The sequence below is a fragment of the Neopsephotus bourkii genome, unplaced genomic scaffold (genome assembly GCF_033783945.1).
Source record: "Neopsephotus bourkii isolate Nb327-2 ecotype Australia unplaced genomic scaffold, CSIRO-AGI_Nbou_v1 NB_1508, whole genome shotgun sequence".
Taxonomy (NCBI): Eukaryota; Metazoa; Chordata; class Aves; order Psittaciformes; family Psittacidae; genus Neopsephotus; species Neopsephotus bourkii.
This window is the reverse complement of record NW_026901984.1, coordinates 861178-887020: the sequence shown is the minus strand read 5'-3', so window position 1 is coordinate 887020 and position 25843 is coordinate 861178. Positions and strand designations below refer to the sequence as shown.

The following is a 25843-nucleotide window of genomic DNA, read 5'->3' as shown; positions in this document are numbered from 1 at the left end:
TGTGTTTCAGGTGAGTTTGGAGGTTGCCCCGTGGGACTTCAGGGACTCTGCTATCTCACTTGGGAGATAAGGAGCCTGTTTCAGGCTCATCTTTGAGCTGTAAATCCAGATTTCCAGGAAAGTAGGGAAATGTGTGAGAGATCAGAAGCCCTACTGCTCCTGTCAGTTTGGGAAGTGAGTTTCCAAGTCTTGAATACTTGTCATAGCCATGTTCTGAGTCTGCTGTGTAGAAAACATGTTTCTAACCCTTTTGGTGTGCTGTTGAACTAGGCTGAAATGAAGGACTGCTATCACCGTGGTACTGCTGAAGAACTGAAGCACGGATTCTGAGAGACATAGGAGGTTCATTAGCAAGCCACACAGTATTAAGTGCTTCTTAAGTCATTTACTCTGCAACATCACAGATGTTTACTATAATCCCAGACCACACTCTGGTGTACAGAGAACTCACAAAATATCATTGCATAAAAGTCACAGGTGATTTGTGAACTGGAAAATACATTTTGGATATATGTATGGGCATCTGAATCTTAACACATGTGGGACTCCTCCGTTACATGGAAGTTAGGTAAATGCTGTGATCTAATGAAAATAACAGATGTTATGGATCTTTCTACACCCTCATGTCCCTTCAGTATATGTGTGTTTGTGGGGTGGTATGGGCATGTGAAAGACAGATAGGAAAAAAGTTACAAGTGCCAAGCTTTGAAAAATAAGGTGTGCTTTAAAATAAAAATCCTGAGCTCTCATTTTTTTAATTCATGTTCTTGTCATATCATGATCACATTTAATCATTTAAACATGGTCCTGGACAACTGGCTGTGGGTGGCTTTGCAGGCAGTTGGACAAGATAACCTCCAGAGAGGCCTCTTCCAATGTCAGGTCTTCTGAGAGTTACTCAAAGTTCCTTCTCCTTTTTCTGCTGGAGTGGTACCCACATACATATGTCTCATACTTTGAAGAAAACTTTAAAAAACAGATCTTTTTTATGAGTTTTAACAAAGAAATTTGCTTTTAGTCAAAACTGCAAGTGGGATCTAGACATGGTGAAGTACCTGAATATTAGGTTTAATTAGTTTTCCCAAGCTATATAGAAACACTTCAACTTTTATTATTGAAGCAGGAGTCTGAAGGGTCTCTTTGAACCTCTTTTTTTTGATTCCAAACCAAGCATACATCTATGTTTGTTTGATTGTTGTAAAAGCGAGGGTGGATGTGATGAGTTTGGTTCATACAAGTCATAGGAAAGAGGTTGCTTGAGATAGAGGAATTACATTATCTCCTTGAATACTGAAACGTGTTTCTCTTACAAAACAGTTATTACTGTGATATGACAGTACTATTGCCTACCATAACATTATGTAATCTTGCCCTTCTCCAGCTGTATGCAGAAGTTGCATACCCACTAGCATTTATGAAAAACCACATATAAAATATCTCCATTTGTGTCCTTTTTCAGTGAAATAAAGAGTTAGAATAATGTGAAATTGGAAGGGCTGTATAATTAAGCAGTGCCTTACCTACTACACAGTAACTTGTGCCATCATAAATACATCTTCTAAATGCTAGCTGTTTGGAAGATTCTGCCGCTTAGCTCAGAAACCCACAACATGTGTCTGAGCTTAGTTACATTTCTGTTTTCATCATGGAGTCCTGTGAATTTGGAAAATCAGCATCTAGACTATACTGATGATGTGAATTCGATGTGAGAATAGCCGTCTTTCCAGACTTGGGAATGCTGCGATAAATAGATGGTTGCTGTAGAAATATGACTGCTTCCCTTATGTTTAGATGCTCTTCAGAAAGCAGCTTTATTCATTAATTTTATTTGGCAGATTGTCCAAAGATACATAAATGGGTCTGGTTTTGAAGTCAAACCACTTCTGAGTTCCTTTTTGTGCCTGATAATACTCAGAAGTTTGAGAGTACAGTCTATACACACAGTGAAATACTAGTACTCTTACAGTAATAAGTGATATATATACACATATATCTCCTTTCTCTAGTTTTACTTTGGTTATTTTTTCAAGAGAAGTTTGTGGTGGGTTTGTTCCATGATTTTATGTATGATATTTGCTCTTTCAACAGTTTTATTATTTCAGTAGTTCAAACCACTACTATGTTACATTTTAGAGTATCTAAAAAGGATAACCTGTTAACAGCTATTTGCTTAAGAAAGATGTCACAATAGATAATATATCATAGTTTGGACTCTTTGTTAACACACTGTCTTCAACCATTTCCATACATTTTATACATAGGTTGTCTTGATTTTGAGTTTTGCTGTTGAAATATTGTCTATGAGATTGTACAGTGTAAGGAAAGCACGGCCAACCATATCATTAAACTTACAGGGGTTTTCAGGTGAAGTTATATAAACCCAGCCATAGTTTTGGTATTTAATGGAACTGTTGAAAGAACAAATTTCACGTGCATAAAACCACAGAATAATAACAGAGTAGTTTTCCACTGTACTTGCAGATTCAAATAGTTTTTTCCCCTAGGGCCCTTGAACTCAACCTTGATATTATTTAAACAGGACATCGCCAAGGCTACTGACTCTAGCAAATTGTTTCATGAGCAGTAGGACTAATGAAGCAATTTGTTATCTTTGTTCTTCTCCTTCCTTGCTTTTAACTTCCCATCCCACAAGCTCTCAGTACCATTAGTTCTGCCATGTCTCCCATGCCTGTCTATGGTACAGCTGACAGCCTTCAGTGTGGCTGGTGGAATGCTACATGAGGACTAATTTTCTGGCTTGCTCCCTTGAAAAATGCCTGGAAACTGCTTTTTCTTTTATGAGAATGCTGACTTAGGTTCTTTTGTAATGCAGTTTTCAATTTGAGTAGGAATATAGCTTAATTGCTGTTAAATGTGACTGAATTCAGTGCGCAGGTGGCATAGTTACACAGGAGAGTTAGTCTACAAGAGGACAATGGGAGAGACAGCACAGCCGTCTAAGGAAAGAAGGCTGAAAATAGAGTGCTCCTCATGACTGTCGTGTATTTCAGTGGGCTTAATCTTATGAGGAGACTCTAAGAGAATGTCCCTGGTAATTTCCTTATTTCTCTTTTTTCCTGTCTGATTGTAATTCAGCCAAGCCAGACACACATTTTATTAGTGGAGACTTTCACAAGCAGGGACAGGGTCACCTAAGAGCTCCACCTGGGCCATTCTGTGAATTGGCCAGGAGGAAAACTAACTTCATGAAGATGTTGAAGCTATGAGATGCTGCTCTGTATAGCATTCCTGTATCAAACGTACTGCATATCTGTGGCTTGTGAGGCACTCTCTACTATTGTTATGAGGAAATTCTTTTATACATCACTTACAGACCAGCCAGTGCAAATCATAGATCTAGCTATAACAGGAGGTGGATCTCAGAACAAGAACTGGTTTGGTGTGGAAATTTGATGTGGGGCAGGTAGACTTTCTTCCACATAGTTTCTAATCACTCATGAAAATGATACAGTAGTGATTTAATCTTAAATCTGAAGCCTGCATTTGCAATGTAAAATATTTCAGAAAACACATTAGTAAAATATTTACTTGGAGGCTTAAAAAAATAAGATGAAATGTTACATCTTCTGTTTGCCTTTCAAGTTCACAGTACTTCAACTTTCCCATATGTAAAATGTGATAAATCACAGCATGCTTCGTAGAATTGTTGTATGACTTGATTATTTGTAGTTGGCTTTTGGATCCTTCATAGAATCATAATAGAAAACTCTGGAGAAACCTTATTGCTGCCTTTCAGTACTTAAAGGGCCTATTAGAAAGATGGGGAGAGACTTCTTAGCAGGGCCTGCTGCAACAGGACAAGGGGTGTGATGGTTTAAAACTAATGGGGAGATTCAGGCTGGATGTGAGGAAAATTTCTTTACAATGAGATTAGTAAAATCCTGGCCCAGACTGCCCAGAGAGGTGGTGGAGGCGCCATCCCTGGAAACACTCAAGGCCAGGCTGGATGTGGCTCTGGGCAACCTGATCTAGTTCAAGATGTCCCTGCTCATTGCAGAGAGGTTGGAACTGCATGACCTTTGAAGCTCCCTTCCAACACCAAACTGTTCTATGATTCTATGAATACCAGGCTGGAAGGGACCTCAAGGATCATTTGGTCCTACATTTCTAGGCAAGCAGGAGGTAGAGTACATGTCCCAGCACCCTATCCTTCCTAAGGTACATGTCCCTATCCTTCCCTAGTACATGTCCTTCCCAATCTTTAAAGTGTCCAACATTGGGGAATCCATCACTTCCCTCAGGAGATTATTCCAAGGGCTTAGTTTTTCTCATTGTGATAAATCTTGCTTTTGTGTCCAGTCAGAATCTCATCAGGAGTAACTTGCGCCCAGTACCCCTTATTTCCACATGACTCCTTGTAAAATGCTTTGCATGAGGTAACACGTCAGTAACTTGCCTTAGTAACAGGTTATCTAATACCTTGTCTTTTAAAATCAGTTTCCTTTTGTCTTGAATACAGTGACATGAGTATACTGATTACAGCAACAAGATTAGATGCCTTAAAAACCAAGATGTCACTCGGCAGCTACATAACAAAAGCTGAAATAGTGTGGTATGAAGGGGATTTCAGAGAGGGGAGTGAAAATAAAGTCCTGTCTGCAATTAAGTTCATGAAAACTCTTTTCGTCTTCCAGTTTTTTTGGAACACAGCTAAGGAAATATCAGCCTGACCCTGCCCAAGGAAAAGAAGCTGCTGAAACTGCCATTCCCAAACCTTTCCTGTTGCCAGAAGTTCAGCCCAATGACCATCTGTTGAGGACAGAGTAGTTCAAGGCTAACATCATACATCAGTGTAGAGGGCTGGTGGGAAGGCTCGGCATGCAGCTCTTTATCATTATAAGAAGAAAAAGGAAATGGTGCCAAAAGGCCTTAATAATTTCTCCTATGTAGGCACACACCCACCGTTCTTCTGATTGATTTTAGTTTGCAGATCCATCTATTTTCTGGAATTCTATTTCCCTGTGGTTTCATATCTTGTTGCATATTATCTACTTACATTCCTATTCCCAAAACATGAAAGATCACTGTTATTTCTGTTGCTGAATTGATCATCAGGGTAGTGTTCAAGAGAGACAAGGTTATTTTTCATTAATTCTGCTCATAAGGAATGCACATTTTATTTAATAGACATATGACTCAATCCTAAAAACCCCTCCAGTTTTAACAGGGGATCAAACTCTTAAACTACTTTCAATGGGACATCTTGACTTTAGGGTCATGAATTTACAGTAACTACCGAAAAATTGCCTAGTCAGACAGTATGTTTCCAGATGCTAAGTTGCATTAGAATGACATTATACACATCACAGTGGTTTTCCTTTGTTTTTGCATGAGGCTAGTTTAGTATGTACCCAGACAAGGCTATGTTGTCTAATGAAATGAACTAGACAGTCTTACTCTGTGATCCGTAACATGAAAATACTAGGGACCTTTGCTCTATATTAACAATTTCAGGTGTATGTTTCTAGAAGAAAAGAGAGAAGAAATAAGATCAGTTCCTTACCAAAAGCTGTTTGATAGCATATTACACACTAGCATGAGTTTTAGCAGAAATTGCTTCTCATGTTACTGTGGTTTCTCTCAAGCTAAGTATTTTACACATTATCTAAGATAATATAATCACAATCTTTACCCAGACATAGAAGGTAGGTCTGCATTTCCTGGTGGTGTTTATTTGGATGGAGTCCCAGAAGATACCAGCATTTGGGAAGGGTTAATAAAAACATCAACAGGTTGAATGCAATGAAACAAAACAATTTGAGGAGAGAAGGAAAATATTAGCGTGAGTCTTTACAAGTGAAGCATAATTCCTATTGTGGACATGAGCTGGTAGCAAATTTCCAGTGAAATATTTTTGTTTTGTGTTTTGCAATGGAAAAAGCTAAAAAATTAATTGAAACCAAACCCGTCCGTTTCAGCAATTTCTGAGCGAGCAAAAGAGAAAGACACTTAAAACTGGGGAAGAGCTAATAAATCTGTGGTTGGGGCCTTTCACAAATGTGAGATGACACCACCTCAAGAGTCACCTGAGACTAAAGAATTTTGATCCTTTTATGTCCTATAAACTCCAGGCCCTCCCCTGACGTCCTTTCCGGCTGAATAATTATATGTGATTTTCACACAACAAACAGTTCTCATGGGAGAAACCAAGGGGATTTGTCTGATTGCAGGGGAGGAAAACAAGATAATGCTCACTTTGTGTTTCGTCTTCCATTGATCCTGTTGCAAAACAAAGAAAAAAGCCATTTTAGGCTATTTAACGGGATGAGAAAGTCACTTCCCACCTCACAGGAAGATTGTGATATTCCACTGATATTCCAAAAGAGAGAGAGGGGAATGCCCAAAATCCCCTGTAGCATCTCCTGTCTCATTCCAGGCTCTACAGCATTTGTCTGTATGGCATAGTGATTTCTGTAAATCTATGTATGACATAGTGGTTTCTGCATCAGAAATATAGCTACATCATTAGCTCTTTACAAATGGCTTAACGCAAAGCTGATTTCTACCCCCAACATATTCTTTTAAAGCTCCCATCACAATTGCATGTATCCATTTGAGAGCTACTTTGGTCTATAATGTGCTTTGATTCATTGTATGAATTCCCTGCTTCTGTGTACAGATTTTTTTCATTTTACCCCTTCTGCTTCTGGCCCATGATTGCTGATGTAAATAATTATTTCCAGGCATGAGCCTTTTGCTGTTGACCAGTCACTAATCACTACTTGCTCATCCCTGTGTTTTGTTGGTAAGCCAGACGAATTTCTTTCTAATAGCCTTCTTTCTCTTCATGTCAGAAATCTCGCCACAGATAAATGTCAGAAACACACTGCACATGTAACAGTGCACAGACCTTATAATCTTTATGCAGTACATTTACAAAGTTCTGAGAAACTTCATGTTTAAAGTACTAAATGCATGCATTTCTCTGCCATGCCTAGCATTATACATTCTGCAGAAAGAAAATCTTAAAGAAATATTCAGATTAAAAGACTTGTTTAACTGATAATTTTTTAGCATCTTGCATCTAAGCCTATAGGCTTTTAAACCTCTGTCTAAGTGTCCTTTCTGCCATGTCTGTGCCTTCAGTCCTGAGCCTGCAAAGCATTTTAACAACAGTTAATTTGCCTTATTTAAGCATCCCTCTTTGAAGATGTGAGTGAAAATGGCTGAATAGTAAAATGGGGTCTAGCATTATTTTAATATGTGTCTTTATTGAAGCCTAGAAAACACCTTATAAGGCACCAGCATATATGAACTCTGTCTCCCTTCTGGAAAAGGGTGCTTAAACTAATTTTAGAAGTTTTGTGGTAGGTTATTTGGACTTCTACATTTTTCATCGTTCTCCTTAAAAGAGGCTGACTTAAAGTTTGAATGGAAAATTAAGCTGACTAGAAGGACATGGTTGAGGTGATGCAGAAGGATCTCATTTTTCTGATCATTCTTGCATTCAGGAGCTATGAATAGAAAGGAACTGGATTACTAAATAGAGTCATCACCCTTTTTTGGAATGAAGCAATTGACCTCAAACATCAGTTTTGGAGAAGGTTAAGAATAGGAAGAACTTGGTTTGCTTCTGTGTTCTGTAAGGCATTTGCAAATCTAGTGGTAGAGGTTTCCAAATGTTTTACCTCCTAATATCTCTCCCCTTACTTGTTTGACACCCCCATTCTGGTATATTTTTGTCCAGGTTACATAATTGCTCTGTACAACACATTTACAAAGCTATTTGTTCTAGCTGTCAATGTTATCTTTTTTTCCTATGTATATCATAGAATCATAGAATAGTTAGGGCTGGAAAGGACCTCAGGATCATCAAGTTCCAATCCCCCTGACATGGGCAGGGACACCTCACACTAAACCATCTCACACTAAACCATCTCACCCAAGGCCTCGTCCAACCTGGCCTCAAACACTGCCAGGGATGGAGCATTCACAACCTCCCTGGGCAACCTATTCCAGTGCCTCACCACCCTAACAGGAAGAAATTTCCTCCTTATATTGAATCTAAACATCCCCTGTTTAAGTTTTAACCCATTACCCCTTGTCCTATCACTACAGTCCCTAATGAAGAGTCCCTCCCCAGCATCCCTATAGGCCCCCTTCAGATACTGGAAGGCTGCTATGAGGTCTCCACGCAGCCTTCTCTTCTCCAGGCTGAACAGCCCCAACTTTCTCAGCCTATCTTTATATGGGAGGTGCTCCAGTCCCCTGAACATCCTCATGGCCCTTCTCAGAAAACACTGGGATGTTGTGTGTGTCAGGTTGCTTCTAAAAGGCTGGCTACATGTATATATGTTTGGCAAAGGGCTTTTGTATGTCATGCATGCACATAGCTGACACATACTACCTGGTTGAGAGCCTCCTTTCACTTTGTACACATCCTGTCTTATGGCCTGTAAATACCTTAATTTTTACTGAAGCTGTGCTCTGCAACGGAATGCCAACATAAGATTATAAAGTTGTCCTTCCTCATCATCATCTGGTTTCAATGTTAGATTTCTGATTTCAGTCTGATTTCCAGATTAGATGTTTCTCTGAGAACAACGGCAGACATGTTCCAGGTGCATTTTTTATCTTCCAGGAAAAGAAAGCAAATAAAGGAACAGACACAGTTCTGGGAACTGCTACAAAATACAGACTACCTTATGCTAGAGCATTAATGAGATAAGAAAGTGTTGTGCAGTTGCTGGAGGCAAACCTTCTTTCATACCAAGCAGACAGCTCTTACTGTTCATATCCAGTAGTGGTGAAGCTGAAGTACAACCTGTGGCTTCTAGTGCTATGTAAACCAACAGTAAAATAGTAAACTGGTAGCAAACAAGTATATAGAGAAAACAAGGTTTTCTTGTAGTATAGTACCTATATTCTTTTAACATATGTACTAGTCTCGGTCTCTGTGGAAGTGTGTGTGCGCATATATGTGTAGTTTTACCAGGTGCTGAAGGACCTTTTTGAACTTTAGCAAAAACAAATATGAAAGGAAACCAAACATCTGGATGCAAAACTGTGGTTGAATCAGAAATTATAACTTAGAAAAGTTATGGGTTTAGTTTCAATTTTAACCTTGCCCCCTCATGAGGTGAGAACACATCATACATGAAGAAGAGGGAAGCGGGTTTGTTCACCTAAGATGAGGAGAAAAGTGCCATTAGGTCCATTCCAACCTAAATTATTCGACGATTCTTTCAAGCTCAATATTTATGTTTCCTTTTCCTTACTTACTGCAGAGGAAAATAATACATTATTAAGTTAAAATATATCATTATACATAATAATATACTATTATTATATATTATCTAAAATATTTCTTTTTATATCTTTATTGTAAATGTGTTTAAATATATGTTATGTGTTTTATTTAAATGATTATATATTAAAATATATATTAAAAAAATCTTCCATTCCAGGAAGATCTTTCCTTCGTTTGTGAACAGAAGGTGGTTTTATCTGCTTGTGAAATATAAAACTGAGCTTCATTGCTGGTGCTAGTGGGATGCCAGCAGGCTCTTCCTGCAGCCCTAGATCTAAAGTTGGGGGCATCTTTTCATCGCACAAGAAAGGTTTGAGCTGTCTGTGCACCTCTCACCAGTGGGCTGTACACTCATTAAACTGCATGTTTCTTTAGCTGCAGCTCTGCCTGGCTATGTCGTATCAACAGGATAAGTACATGGCCTACAAGGCCTGCGTCTGCACTTGGATTAGACCTTGGAGGTTTTGTCCATGGTAAATCTTTAGTTGAAAATCCATCCTATTTCTCCTTTAAATTTGAATAGCATAAATCCAAAGCAACTACATCACCCTCAGTGAAATACGAAGTTTTTACTCCATTGGTCTTTTGCATTCTTCCTTTTAAAAAAAAAAAAAAAAAAAAACCAACCAAAAAATCCTAAATTTTTAAATCAGAACTTCTCAAATATTTCTTTGCCTCTAAATCAATGAACTTCCTGACAACGTTCCTTGTAAAGACTAAAGCCTTTCCTGTCAAGTGATTAACTCGGGAAGGCCCTTCTATGAGACATGTGTTTTGTAGCCAGTTGTGTGGTATCTTTAACTGGGTCTGTAACACTTTTCCGATTGTCTGCATAGAAAGAGATAAAAAGGAAGGGGACTGCCAAACTCTACTGTATAACATAAAGCAAGTCAGAAGGAAAAGGTTTAAAATTTCTCTTCTTCCTTTTCCACTGCTGGCTACATCTTATCTTTAGCCAGAAGATGCTAACATAATTTCCTCTCAGTAAATTGGTTCACATGTGATACAAAAACACAATGACTTCCTTTTCTAACTTAAGAAAAATTTTGACATTTCTTAAATGTTTTGACATTCAAGAATCCTGATTTAATCTCAGAACTATTCAAACATCCCTTTACCAAGCCAGTGGGTGCATATATTCCTCAATGAGCCTTCTTTTTTTAACTAAGTGGTAATACTTAGGATAGAAATTTGAAATTAATTGCAATAACCAGTGCTTGCAAAGTGATGATACTGGGACTTTTTTTGAGCTAGCACAGTATATGTCTACCTCTTTTGTTGCTCTTATGATATCTAGTCCTGTTTGAAGTAATAGTGTCATTTTGCTGTGGATTTTAACAACTGTGATGCTGTTGAAGCTGACTCCGCAAGCAGTTGTGCACGTCTTAATACTAAATAAGAGCCCGATAAATACTAGAAACAGCCATAAAAACCTTCCTGAAGTTTTTAGCAGTGATTCAAATGAATAGTAAATTCACCTACTCATGAATGAAATATGAAACTTGTTTGTATTGCTCCCATTGCTGTGCCATCTGGGTACATCATGTGAAATGAAATGATACCAGTGACTGCTTTCTTGCTTCCCTTCACAAAAGGAGGCAAAACAGTTGATGAATTGCTGTTCTTTTTTCCTGTTAAGCAATCTCCCAGTTTTGAGATTTTCAACTGTTTTATTTGCAATGTAGTTGTATACTATATAAATAATTGAAAAGGCATGCCCTACAAATACATTTTATAGTTCACTCATGAAGATACAAAGATCTCCCACTTTGACAGTCATCATAGTTAATCACAAATGGAAACTTTCTGAATAGCTCTGGTATTTTGAACATTGTGAAACAGTCTTGGTTTGGTTAAAACTCTTCCAGTTGTCATACCCAACACTTAAAATTTAAGCATGTACGAGATGCTACAGGCAGCAGTCATTAAGAGATCATTTAATGGGTAGGACATCATATTAGAGGCCACATTAAAATACAGGATGTTTTACATAGGTCTCACCAGCAAGTATCCCTAGAACAGACTTTTCAGAGCTTTCTTTGTGCCATGATGGATTACTAGAGTTGACTTTAGTGAGCATGTCAGGCTCTGGACTACCCTTCTGTCTGGCTATCTGATAGGTTACCAGATGTCTTAGAGAGGCTTTGGCTTCCAAGGGGCAGTGCAGCTGCTTGGCGATTGCTTCTGTGAAGAAGCACTATTAAAGTAGTATTAAAAAGCCCTATTGTAGAATGTGTGCACAGGTTGTATGGGACACAAGTAGCTATTAAGTGTACAAGTAGCATTGTGGTGCTTAGTCTGGGGCTGCAGTATTTTGGTTTTGTACTTGTGCCAGGTGTCCAAATCACCATGCAAGATTAAGAGTGCCCACAGCAGTCCTATTTCTATTGAGCAGGAAACAGCATGTTTTAAATGTAGTTTGCCTCAAAGCTAGTAGTTGTAAGGACTGTAAGCAGAAAGCTGCCATGGTATGCACTATCACCTACAGATACCTCCATTTCCAGTTCTGATAGACTATTTTGAGGAGTTGGAGAAGCCCTGAAAATTTACAGTTTGAGGAGCTGAACTTGAAGTGTCTTCTGCTAGCTAAATGGCAAGCAAAACAGCTTTTCTCATAATTCCTTTTCTTCAGGACTGCTTCTGGGTGGTATTTATTCCTTATGCTGTCATCTGTTAGCTTGTTAAGCCCAGGAGGTTCACACCTGTAGATGGCACCCGAACAATCCACAGTCCTGAGCCTTGGTCTGGTGCGACTGCAGTGGTTTGTCCTGAGGCTTCACAGGATTTGCAGCACAGCAGATATGTGTGGGGACTAGTGCCTGATTACAGCAGCTGCCATGGTCAGCAGGCAACAGTGAGAGCAGGGGTATTGCAAAAGGTCCCTCTTTCTGGAATAAAAAGAGATTTGCATAAATAGACATAAGCCTGATGTGTCCCCCACTGATTGCTATCAAGTGGAAATGTATGGGAACTTTGCCATGGAGTACATATGTGTAAGTGCATCCCATTGTCACCATGTGATTAAGGCCTTGAGGTTTTAAGAATCATCAAAAGTAATATCCAAATTTCCTTTCTAGGGAAAGGATCCTGACCAGATTAGTAGGTAGTACACAAGTGGTTAGCTGGGAAGTAAGTCAATGCTAGACTTGTTTACAGCAATCTGGTAACTCCTATTTTACAAAGTTACTTTCCAAAGCAAGTGGAGACTTGCTGGAAATCGTTTCAGTATGTTCTATTCAGTTGAATTTGGTTGCTAAGGGAAATGTCATTGCAGAGCAGAAACTGTGCGATATTGGCCTGACAGGCAAATACACAGATGTCCAGTGCAATCATGGAGAATTAATTTGTAGGTGTGTCATCAGATTTCAGTTTCCTTTAATTTGACTGCCTCATGTATCCGTGAAGCACCACTGCAGCAGTACAACTGCAAAGTAATCAAACCTTGGTTAAGGCAGCTTGGCTTTAACCAAGGCTAAACATGTGTCTTAAAGGATCTGGTCAGGTTTGTCACTGGGATTTCCTGGCCATCAGCCCTAGGAGTAACTGATTTAATGATACATCAAGTCTGAGCGTCTGGATTCAACCACAGAGTATTTTTCATTGCTGGTAGTGTCATTGCAGTGCATCAAGCTCAAATCAGCATGAGCAAGTAAACCCCAAGAAGCTAGGGAAATACCTAGGTTACTCTTCATACTAAACTCTGTGTTTATAGCTGCACATTGCATTTTAGCTCGTTACCTTGAAATGAGCTCTAGAACATTTCTGTGAATGCAATAGCTTGAGTCTATGCCTGTTACACTTGCAATCTTTATTTAGAATACAGACGCAGTCACTGTCTTTGTGTGCATCTATGAAATGATTAATAGTGATTCTTTGTCTCTTAGGAGAGTTGTGTTGAGAGGACTTGAAAAAATGAGGGCATGGGAATGAGTGGATACTGACAGAAACTATATATATCCCTGAAACAATTTAGCAATATACTGTAATGATTTTTTTTTTTCCCTTCCCCATAGGTGGTTATGTTTCAGAGTGCCTACCAGCTTACTGTAATGAGGCACAGACAGGGAATTTCAGGAGCCAGGAGCTTGGCTTATGTCTACATGACTGCATCCTAAAGCCAATTTAAAAATCTGTCAATGGCAGAGGAGCAACGACCTCATTACTGTAGCAGTAAAACCTTGCACGTTGTTGGATAGATATGGTGCAGAACAAGCTAACAGAAAATACAGTAAGCTTGCAAATACCTGCTTTTCTGGAGCTTGATTCAATAGCAATAGGTTGGAATCAGTGGTGTATCACCACTGATCTGGGATCAGTGGTTTATCACCTCTTAGTTTTCTTTAAATCCATGATTTAGGTTGAGGATATAGCTGATCTGACCTAGAATAAGTTCTCTCAGTAAAAGTTCTCTAAGCTGTGTATGTAGAGTCCTGTCTATTAAAAAGTCCTTCTCTTTCACATTTCCTTTTATTAAAAACTCCAAATATTCCCTCGTAAAGAGTTGGATTTTTACATACCTGGTCATCCTAAGCAATTCCCTAAAAATTCTTACTCAACACTTGGAAAATTATCTAATAGGTGGTCCTTTCTTGAAATGGGAGATGTGTGATGAGAGTGGTGGGTTGGCTATTGATTTCCAGTAGGTGCATTTTACTAATGTTGAGTTTTTTCTGAACTCACACTCATGGGGATGTACAAAAACCTGAGTTTGAAAACTTGGAGGCAGAATGCTCCTTTCCATGATATCACATATTTTGTGGTAGGGTGGGATAGTCAGAGATTAAACACACTTTCTCCCAAGTTGTGTTAAATAATAAAGATAGATCTGAATAATTTAAGCATTAAATAGTAATATGAAAAAGAAGAAAGCATGAGGCAAACATAATTCCATCATACAGGAGTTTGACAGGATTAAAAGCTCACAGTGAAAGGGGAAAATAAATGTGTTGAGAAATAAAAATATGCATGTGTTCTTAGCTCAGTAGGCTCTGTGTACATCAAGCTTTGGACAGCACTGTTGGGGGTATGCATTGGTAGGATATTCAACCTTTTATTGTATGTGGCAGTGTTAAGCTTTCATTTGGATTCATTGGCTATTGAGACTTCCCTAGGAGAGCACTATCCCGTGAATGAAATTTTCAGCCAACTGGCTACCTTCCCTTTTTTTTTGGTCCTGGCGCAGTTTTATCTCTTCCATTCACGTATTATTGCCACATCTGGATCACTGCGCTTGCGTCTTGCCCAGTGTCATTTAGTACATCTGGAAATGTTGTGGCTTGCTGAATGACAAGTCTCACTTTTTTCTTCCAGTTCCGCCTGGTGGTAAAGACAGCACTGAAGCTGCTGGTGGTGTTTGTGGAGTATACCGAATCCAACGCACCGCTTTTAATCCAGGCAGTATCTACCGTTGACGAAAAGAGAGGTAAGTAGCCTTACTTGAGAGGGTGTGAAATCCCAGCACCACCGAGGTCAGGGCGGCATTTCATCACTGATTTCAGTGGTTCTAGAATTGTTGTCATGGTGCCTGCTTTGTGTGACATACCCTTTATTTTTTTTTTATTAAAAGCCTATTTTAAGTACTCATCCAATTTAAGATTGCTTCGAGGAATGAATTACAGTGGGAATGAAGAGCGAAAAGCTGAGAAACTTGACTGCCTTTCTGGGCACTGCATTCATTGCCCGTTCCCTGCACCCACACATGCAATAAGCCTCATTGCGTCTTCCAACCTCAGAGGCTCCTTCAGGCCAGGCCGTCTTTCCACTTCCTTCTGAGAAGCAGCAGTCTGATTTAGAAGAGAAAATGATATCTAATCAGTGTAATCCCTTTGAAGAGAAAGACGAGGTCAGTAATAGTACAGGCTTTATAGCAAAAGCAAAACCATCTGTTGTTACATTAAAATGAAGCCCTTGAGCAGATATTATACTATGAAATCTGTTACCCTTCAGGCTCATGAAAAATACTTGAATATGTATACTGTATTTTTTACAAATAAATAGAACAAAAATGGTTCTTTCTTGTTCTTCCCACAAAGCCATTGCTAAGCTCCTGGGGCATTCTCTCTTGATGAAAAACATTCCTTTGCCTCAAGGAGAGTTTTTGAGGTTGGGAGAGCCATTGTTGTGGTGTCAAACACATGGAGGTTGAAAGCAAGATCCCCTCTGCAGAGCAACTGCCTCCATGCTGAACTTGTTTGAGTGACTTGATATGGTAAAAGTGAAACAAAAAATGCTGGAGGATGGGGAGAAAGGTGGTGCCAGAAACTGAAGAAAGTAGCCAGATTTTGCTTTCCGTTATCAGAATGAGTACATTGAAAAGAAACTAAATTGTCTGTTCTGGCAGGGGAGCAGGCGGGGGAAATTAAAACACAGCACAGCACTTCAAACAGTAGAGTCTTCATGTTGGTTTTCTGTTGTGAATTAAAACCAGTAAACCTTACAATGCCATAAGCATAAATGTAATCACAATATTAATGTAATTGTGAGTACTATGATTTATTTTATAGTCATTCTTAGTATTTCCTCAGCTCCCTGAACTCACTGGTATTCTCAGCATGTTCAGATTGCCATCTGTTCACATGCTAGTAAACCTCATTGAGGAAAAACAGAAAGAAGACCCTAGACACACTACCATGTGCTGTGTGTTCCCTTCCGTATCTGTATAATAGCCTTAGGCAAACATTTACATGCCCCAAAGAAATAAAACAACTTAAGTAGCAACATAAAATGTGACAAAAAAGTGATGCATGTAGTTAAATGAATACATGTTAGGAGCATGAGGAGAGGATTTATGTGATTCTCATACCTGTGGGTTGGCACTTTGTCCCATGAACTCATTTGCAAATAACTTAGCCCCAGATATCCAGTTTTCCTTTATTATTGTTATTGTTATTTTTAAAGCAGTTGCACTTAGCTACAAACAATATTATTATTCTCTTGTTTTGTATTTAGTTCCTCTTTTAGGTCATAATGTAATGGAATCATAGAATTGTTTAGCTGAAAAGACCTTTAATATCATTGAGTGCAACCATTAACCTAGCACTGTCAAGGCCACTGCTAAACCACATCCCTTCAGTGCTATGTCTACACCTTTCAAATACCTCCAAGGATGACAAGTACTTCACTGGGCAGCCAGTTCCAATGCTTGAAGATGCTTTACATGACAAAATTTTTCTTAATATCCAATCTAAGCCTCCCCTAGTGAATTTTGAGGCCATTTCTTCTTGTCCTATTGCTTGTTGTTTGAGAGAAGAGACCAACATCCACCTCACTGCAACCTCCTGTCAGGCAGTTGTAGAGAGCGATAAGGTCTCCCCACAGCCTCCTTTTCTTCAGGCTGAACAAACCCAGTTCCCTCAGCTGTTTCTCATCAGACGTGTGTGGGAGAGCCTTCACCAGCTTCCTTGCCCTTCTCTGGACCCACTCCAGCACCTCAATGTCTCTCCTGTATTAAGGGGCCCAGAACTGAACACAGGATTCGAGGTGCAGCCTCACCAGTTCTGAGTACAGGGGCATGGATGATCACTGCCCTGGCCCTGCTGGCCACACTATTGCAGGCCAGGATGCTGTTGGCCTTCTTGGCTGCCTGGGCACAAGCTGACTTATATTCAGCTCTATCATTAAGCATCCCCAGGTCCTTTTCCACTGATCAGCTTTCCAGCCACTCTTCCCCAAGCCTGTAGCATTGCATGGGGTGGTTGTGGCCCAAGTGCAGGACCCGGCACTTCCACTTGTTGAACCTCATACCATTGGCCTTGACCCATCAATCCAGTGTGTCCAGATCCCTCTGCAGATCTTCCTACCTTCAACACATCAGCGCTTATGGACAACTTGATGTCATCTGCAAACTCACTAAGAATGCACTCCATCCTGTCACGTAGATCACTGATAAAGATATTGAACAGAACTGGCCCCAGTACTGAGCCCTGAGGAACACCACTTATGACAGGCTGCCAACTGGATTTAACTCCATTCACCACAGCTCTTTGGGTCTGGCCATCCAGCCAGTTTTTCACCCAGCGAAGGGTACACCCATCCAAGCTATGAGCAGCCAGTTTCTGCAGGAGAATGCTCTGTTGTGCTATATTTTGAAATTAGTGGCTTGTAACTGAGGAGTACCTGCCTTTAATGACTGATTTAATGGAACAGAAATACAGAGGAAGAAAAATTAATGTGCCTTTTCTTGAAATGTTCTCATAAATCTTGCAGGTACATAATTAAGTTTAGCACTGCTTTGAAAAAGGTCCAACATTTCATGTACATACAAGGTGATGAGATATGACATAATTCCTCAACATGTGTACCACACATGATTAACATAAAGAACCCAATATTAACTCAGCCTGGTTTCAAAGCAATCCCATCTGTGGTTTCTATGTGAGAACACATCCATATGCAAAGAGAGATCCACGGATGTACCGGCTTTACTCTCAGATACAAGCAGACTGTAAATGAATAACTTCATGGCCCTCATCATACAGGAAGTAGCTGTCACTAATATTTCCATCTAGCTTCCCCGTCCCCTCACCCTTTCTTATTTCAGAGCCCCAGGAGAATTTGATCTCATTTCGCTTTAAGCATACTGGGACTGTGCAGGCTCTGGAAAGTAGAGATAGCATTGCACTCTGTTCTCTGGGTCTCCTTTATTACAAGCACTTTTTAGGACAGATTAAAGCCCTGTGACAGACCTGGACACTGTCTCATACTGTTAGTGAATTGAGTTTCCGCTACGTGACTTGTTGCATTATTTATAAATGGGCTGCATCATCAGTTCTTCACTTTCCCTACCATTTCACACATAATTAATCCACTAAATGAATGCTCATGCTTGTAGGTATGATGTGTATGTTCACTCATATTTAAATGGCCCTGAGCTCAAAATGTTGAGGTCTGTCCAAAAGTATTACTACCTCTGCATCCTATGGCTACTAGAGGCAGGCAGTCCAAGATGATGGTGGTTCTTATGTATGAGTCTGGCCTGATGCAAAGTTTTTCATGCTTTGTGCATACTGTGCACATACTGAGTAGTTGTGATGGCAAGACTTTGTCTAAGACACAAATGACAGCATTAAATTAAATACATAAAAACATTTAAAGGGGAAAGTAAAAAAAGACTGTGACTTTGAACAGTGGACAGCATTATTAATTAGACTATATTAATTTAATATAGGATTAGTTGTTGCAACCCCATAGTTCTCTTGTGTTTGTGCACCATGCATGACTACTCAGTGCTGTTAAGTAGCATCAGGGTTGAGGTTACAGCCTTCCTGTGGGGGTAGCCACGATAATGAGCTGTTACCAGTGAGAAGCCTGTGAAAGGCAGTCGAGCAGTTCTCATTTTACCCATTAGAAGGCAGGAGAGCACATACAAAACTCGACCTCTGCTGGTTTACTTCAGTGAGCCTGTTTCATCCCTCCCATCAATTTTGCCCTGAGTTCTGCATGGAAATCATAACTTCATGGGAACATCCCCATGTGCTCCCAGAAGAATCACTGGGATTCTACCTCACAATGAGATGAAGGAGACAGACAGGAAAGTAAACCTTTTAGAGAATTAGTAAGTGTAAATGATTATGCTTACTACTTTAAAAAGTGAACTCTGTAATATACAAATGTTAAATGGATTTATGTTTTTAACACAGACTTTGCCAAACTTAGATTTGAGTTTAGATTACTTCGGGATTTGTAATAGTCTGACCAATACACTGAAAATGGAAGCTGTAGAATTAGCTCTGCATAATAGTTTCCTCTAAGGCTCCTCCCCATTAAAAGCTGGAGGGCTTTTAGTATTGTCCACCCTACAATTAGCCTTTTAAAAGAAAAGGGAAATTGAGCATCATATTTTTCATATCTCTGTTATGAACACCATTGTTTCACTACAGCAGCCAATGTGTTTAGGAAAGTCAGCAATTTCTTTTGCTGTGTGGTTTTCCAATGTATCTTTCACACAGTTTTCTATGCAGCTTGAAAGGAGAGGGAGTTTCCACTGTTTTCCTATCATTACAAAAATATTGCCTTGAAAAATATTTTTTTCCATGTAGACTCCAGCCTCATCACTCATCACATCATCCTGTGGTCTCATCTTTAAATGGTGACTCTCCAGGAGCAACATATTTGTAAATCAAGGCATGGGAGTAGATGAGAGCAGACACCTGCTCTACATCTGCCCATATTCCATGCTGTCTGGATCATAGGTTGGAAACTATAGGCTCTCATTATATATTAGCAAGGAATATTATTCCAAGTATAGTACAGTAAGTTCATGGTGCGGCTTCTGCCTTGTCCCTACATGGGTAGATGGCCTTACGGTTATTTCTGTGTTCACTTCTTTGCTGTTCAGCCTGAGATCATAATTAGGAAAACAGGATTTGAAAAGAAAGGTTTAATCTGGTACAAATTGGAGTAGCTCTGTCAAAGTCACTTGCTAGCACTGCTTCCTCTTGATTTTGGTTAGGGATAGATGAAGAATTTAAAATTCAAAGGTAGATTTTGGAAATTGCCTAGGTTTAGCAGCAGCACCTTAATTGAAGCCTTTGAAAGATGGATGAGCTATTACAGGGTTTTTAAAAAACTTATTCTGAAATGGAGAAGCAGCATGAATAGAATAAAATGATAGGTCATCTTTGCAAGAAAACTGCAAAGTGATCCTGAAAATACTCTTTTATAATGGAGAAGTATCAAGATATTCAGGAAAAAGAAAGATCAAACACTAAGATTCTGTCTTTTAAAAACAAAACAGAATTGATCCAATAAGCATAAAAACGTGCCTGCAAAATAAAGGCACGTTTGCGTAGAAGGACTCTCACTAAATAATGCAGTGGATTAAATGATTTTTTATGTTGTTGTCAACTCATTTGTTTCCAAATGGCATCATTATAAGTCGGACTGGCACAGTTTCCCCATTTAATTTCTCTTTCTTATTTTCTTCCATTTTCATTTTTCACTGGAAACCACAGGAAGACATTTTTGTAGTGAGGATATCATTCCTGCTGATCATATATCATTTGTGAGCCGAGTGAATTTGTTCCACATGTCCTTTGAACATGTACCGCACAAAACGTCTGGTAATATAAAGAATCTGGTAAAGAAGTGTCGAGTGTATATTCATTACAGCCATGTATTTGAATTAGTATTTAATTAGTAATGCATATAAATACATCTGCAGAGCTGAGAGTGAGCACCCCCTTTCTTTGATTTTGCACAAGATAAGGAGGCCCTGATTTATTATTCAGTAGTAAAGATCAGAGACTGTCTCAAAAAGAGTGGGAGAGAAAACAGAAGAAATATAGTGTCTGTGCATTCAGTAATAGCTTTTTCCACACAGTGTGTTGCAATTGCATTGGAAATGAAGATCCCTCGGCAGGCAGAGATTTGGTGTCTGTGTAGCACACATATGTATGTATATAATAAAATATCAGCATGAATAAACAGTGGCTATTGCCACTGTGAGAGTAATAGATTTCTAACCTCAGGGTCACTGATAGCCAGAAACAGGTGGTTGTGAGGAATTATTTGCATTTTACTGCCTGATTATACTCAAACTGTGGTCATCCCTATAGTGTTTATGAGATGTGGGCTATTGTAATATTCTCCATGTTTCCCTCTGAAATTCAAAGACTCTTATAGTGATGCTTGTGTAGTTGAGCTGAGTATCTCTAACTTAGGGTTAGCCTTCTGCTTTATCTTACTCACCTTTAGCTTTATGCCAGAAAAACCCACTGAATTGTAGTCCATTATTTACTTCAGTTTCCTGGATAAAAGGATTTTCTGTTGGTTTTGTTTGTGGTTTTGTTTGGGGTTTTTTATGTTTTTTTTGGTTTGGGTTGTTTTTTTTTTCCTTCAGTAAATGCAGCTATCTGCCTTTTAGTCAAATAAAATAGGACAGTTTTACAAGGCACCTTCCACACAAGAGGTTATCTTGAGTCTGGCTGGTGTTGCCTCTCTGATGCTTTCAGCACAATAACTCACTAAACCACTTGGTTTAGGCATCAGATAGCCATGCAAATGCAAATCAACATGCAGAAGGAAGCAAATATGTCATAACTAGAAGAACAAATTTTGACCTTAGTGGAAAACTTAGAGAAATGTTCTGAAAGTTCTGTGGGGGGAATGCGTATTGAAACAATTTGAGTAAGAACCACAGCAAAAATCTTTTCTCCTCATTGATCATTTATTTTAACCAAGACACACAAGCCGTCATTTCTGAAAACTGTCATTCTCTGCCACATTGTTTTGTTAAAAGGATGGATCCTAATGCAGTGTAACTCAGTAATAGCAGTAGGAATGTGAGCAACAAAAACACTGAAAGCATAGCTTATAGGTTTTTGTTTAAGATTTATTTAAGCCTATGTAAACCTATAACAGGTAGGGTAAAATTTCTCCAACCTGATTTTTAGAAGTTCAGGGTTAATCTAACTTGTCTAACAAAGCTTCCTTCATCATCAAAATTGGTATATCGAGGTACCACCTGGCATATTTTAGATCCCTGCATTAGGATGCACTGTAGCTTTCACTGTCTGCATTAACTTTGCTCTCTATGAAGTCTGGGAGACTGTAGAGGAAGCTGGATCTTTCCATTTGATCTTCTGCCTGGGAACATTCCAATTTGTGCTACATCTTGGATAAATGTTGATGCTATAGCTTTCCATTTCTATCACTATCACCAGTGGTTTCTTCTTTTCTTCTAGGAGCCAAGCTGTGGTCCAACATCATGGAGATCCTAGAGGAGAAGGATGGGGTTGATACTGAGCTACTGGTTTATGCCATGACCTTGGTTAACAAGGTTTGTTTACTTTATTAGCATAACTGGTGGAAATAATGTTAATATTTTCCATTGTATAATGGTCTTCCCTGTTGAGAATATGTGACAAAGGAGACTTGTCCCAGAGAAGCTGCAGGACAAGCAGTCAGCGTACTCTTGTTACTTCTGTTGCAGTCATCCAGAGGCAGCAACTGGGAGCAGAATTGCTATTTTGCTAAATGCTGTGCAGGAATGTGTTACGGTATGGCTCCTCTCCCAACACTGACAACCCAGCACAAAACAAAACTTAACAAACTAACTCTATAGCCAAGGGGAAAAAGAAAGCAAGCACTGCTGAAAAGATCACATGCTCACATAAGCTTGCATTGCGCATAATTTTCTGGTTCAGATAATTTAATTTTTTTTACTGCAAACCAAATATGATGAATTTAACAGGTCTGAGTGGTAGTATGAGTGTTTCTGCTTAAAAAAACGAGGTTACTTTTTTTCTCTTTTCTTTATATTTTCTAGTAGTAGTAATTTTGCAGTAAAATCAAATGTTTTCCAAAGTATTCTCTTGTGCTGTAGAAATTTCTTAGTATAAACTCCTTTAAAATTAATGTCTAGTCCTAAACAAATCTTAGGATGACTAAAATCTAAAGTAGCTTTTTTTTTTTAAATCACGCAGAAGGTCAATATACTACTAGCAAATCAAAATAAGCTTCTGTTTATGGTTATACTTAATAAGCCAGAGTATTATAGATTATTATTATTATTCATTATATTCATTTAAAGATCCTGAGTTTGTAGGTGGAGGTTACAAATAAAGCTGCCAGCTTATTACGCTTACGGCTGCATGGTTGGGGCCTTGGGTTGCTTTGGGGTTGGTTTTTTTTTTATTAAATAGTTTCTTTATGGTAGATATTGTCCAGGAAAGATGCCCAACGGGATCTAACCTCTCCTGGTGCCATCACTGGTGTTACTGTACTTCAGTACAGTACCTCACTGCCCTTGCTTCTGCTTACATGATAGTAAAGATCCTCTTGACTTTAAAAATCCATCTTATCTCACTGATGTACTCTTTCTGAAAGGCACCACCAGCTTTATATACTTCTGTTTTAGCTGCTATTAAAACCAAAGCGACTAGTTTTAAAGTCTCAGTTTTATACCTTGTTGTTTCATGTACTGCTTCCTCTTTCTGAGGTAATTCTCTTCATCATTTCTGCACTTGTAATCTACTTGGCGTTTGACTTCTTCAGAAATTTTGTTCTGTTGACTTTTTTATTATCCTATAGTTGATTCCTTTAGTCTGAGGTTTTTGCTACATTTAAAGCTATTTTTAGGATGAGGTAGTTCTTCAAATACACACAAAACGAAAAAGCATCTTGCAGTCAAAGGAGCAAGGCAGTTATGAAGATCAAGGAAGAGAGGAATCCCACAATGCCACACTTATAATTATGATCTGGCTTATGGACAGCTTTATGATGTTTTTAATGGGATTTTTTTCATAATTACAGAGAAAACAGCAAGCAGCATGTCACAGTTGTAATTTTTTGCCCCACAGAGAATACAAAGAATGATCAGATGGTTTCAGCTTGTTTAGGAGAGGAAATGTCAAAGTTTTCAATGCAGGCAGAGTCCTCATGAGGGATTTCTCTTAAGAAAGCATACTTCTCCTCCTTTTCCTTTCTTCATCTATACATATACAGTTTTCCTTCCTGCTCAAGAGCAGGGAACACAGCTACCCAGACATAAAAATTGCTCCAATCCTTTTATCCTCTCCATGTCTTTTTTTGATGCTTAACCAATTTACTTATACTAACGTTTCAGTAACCCTCTCTTAATTTCGTGGGATTTAGACATTAATGAAACTTTTATAATGGCATTAATCCCAATGCAAATACTTCTGGTTATGTAAAGTTCCAATATAACCTTTGTTATCTTCCTTCAGTTAGTTCCTGTGATCTGTTACTTCTTATTCTAATCTCTACTTTCTTCATTTCATTACTGAAATCCAGATTAAAGCCTTTGTGTTTCCTTTTTATAAAAAAAAAAAAAAAAGGCAAAAAACACAAAAATACAACCTATGTATCAAATTCAGAACAATATCATAGAATAGTTAGGGTTGGAAAGGACCTTAAAATATTCTGTGTTGTTTTCAATTCACTTTCTATTTAACTGCTATAAAACCTCTTCATTATTGAGATTTCACTGGAACCTTTGAAGGTGTAAAATCATCTTACCTTAAGATCATCAAGTTCCAACCCCCCTGCCATGGGCAGGGACACCTCACACTAAACCATGTCACCCAAGGCTCTGTCCAACTTGGCCTTGAACACCACCAGGGATGGAGCATTCGCAACTTCCCTGGGCAACCCATTCCAATGCCTCACCACCCTAACAGTAAAGAACTTCTTCCTTATATCCAATCTAAACTTCCCCTCTTTAAGCCCATATGCCAGCTGTCTGTTCCTGTCTCTTGTTAGTCACATAATTCAGACCACTTTTTCTGATTGCAAAGGTTCTTGGTGTGGGAAGCAGCCCAGAGTTGGGCTGCTCCTTTCTGCACTCTGCTGCTCAGAGCCTCTTTGGAAAAGCCAGGCTTCAGAAAAGCAGGAGTTTCAGAGTACACTTCATCTCATCTCAGACATGAGAAGATGAAAGACTTTTTGGAAGAGCCCTGCTTTTTGTATGTGCTGTCTCTATCTCTTGCTTTCTCTCTTCTACTGGGAGTAAAGATAAGTTACTTTGCTAATTAAATAGGAGAGAGGAAGCTACTTCAGAGTAAGCATATCTGGTGGTATAATCAAGAGTAACTGTTGCTTCCAGTTTGCACTGTCATGTATTTTGCAGAAACTGCTGTTTATGCAAATTGGATTGGTTCTTGCAATGAGGTTTATGTTGCTGTGCAAGTAGGTTGCACAGTACGTTCACTAGTTTCTGGTCAACATGCACAGGATTACGTTAATTTTTCTGTGTCATCCATAAGGAGCAGTAAAAAATCAGCACAAGATGAGTAGAAATCAGTGGCAAGCCAGAAAAGCAGTTTTTTTTCTGTTATCCTTGTGAATGTCTGCAGGACTCTGGTGGATGAAGTTCACTTGTGCTCTGAACAAAGTTGTGCAGTGCATGCATCACTCTGCAGTAAAGCTGTGAGTGGTTTGATTTAGTCTTTTGCTGTATACACTTCAGTGGCATACTATGGTATAAATGGTATGCTGCAGAAGACCATCTTCCTTTTCTCAGTTTTCTGGATTCACAAGAAAAAAGAAAAAGGAAATGACTATGGTAAGAAAAGTGCTTTCTTCTGACCATAGAGCAGTTACCATAGGAAGCTCTGAAACTCAAACAGTTCATTTTCAGTAGCTGTTACTATTGGCATTCTTTATTTTCTCGTGTACAAAAGCTCTTCTCCCATGTCACTGATAACAACTTACCCCACAACCAGGAATTAGTACTCTCTTAACATTTTCTAGGAGTTGAGGTAGTGCACCTTTAATAAGACTTTTCAAGTTGGAGAGAGGGAGGAGGAGAGTCAGATCTCTGTAATATGCAACAGTTTGTGCACTGAGGGATGACCTCTGCTGCAGGTGTGGAGGACAGTAGGCACATGGTGCAGGATATTTCCTGCTGTCCTGACATCACACAGCTGTGCATTTTTCTTCTTAAGGCCAACATTTAGAGAAATCAGTAGGAAATCAGCTTAACTGGTTTTAGCTAAACCATTTTTTTTCCTCTCTCTCTCTTTGCTTTTATCCCTGTGTTTGATGCTTTAACATTCTCTGTTCTTTAAATCTGTACTTGAATGAAGCCAGGAAGAATCCAACTGTGTATTT

At 39.0% G+C, this 25843-nt stretch overlaps 1 protein-coding gene across 9 annotated transcripts in view; it reads left to right on the top strand.

Annotated features, from left to right (window-relative positions):
* The window catches only part of FHOD3 (formin homology 2 domain containing 3), a 374952-nt gene that overhangs the window by 233607 nt on the left and 115502 nt on the right, over positions 1-25843 (top strand). For all 9 annotated transcript variants that reach the window (XM_061369591.1, XM_061369598.1, XM_061369592.1 and 6 more), the window contains exons 7-8: positions 14582-14693; positions 21955-22049. In XM_061369591.1, coding sequence (XP_061225575.1) covers positions 14582-14693; positions 21955-22049 — 207 coding nt within the window. The remainder of the gene's footprint in view (positions 1-14581; positions 14694-21954; positions 22050-25843) is intronic.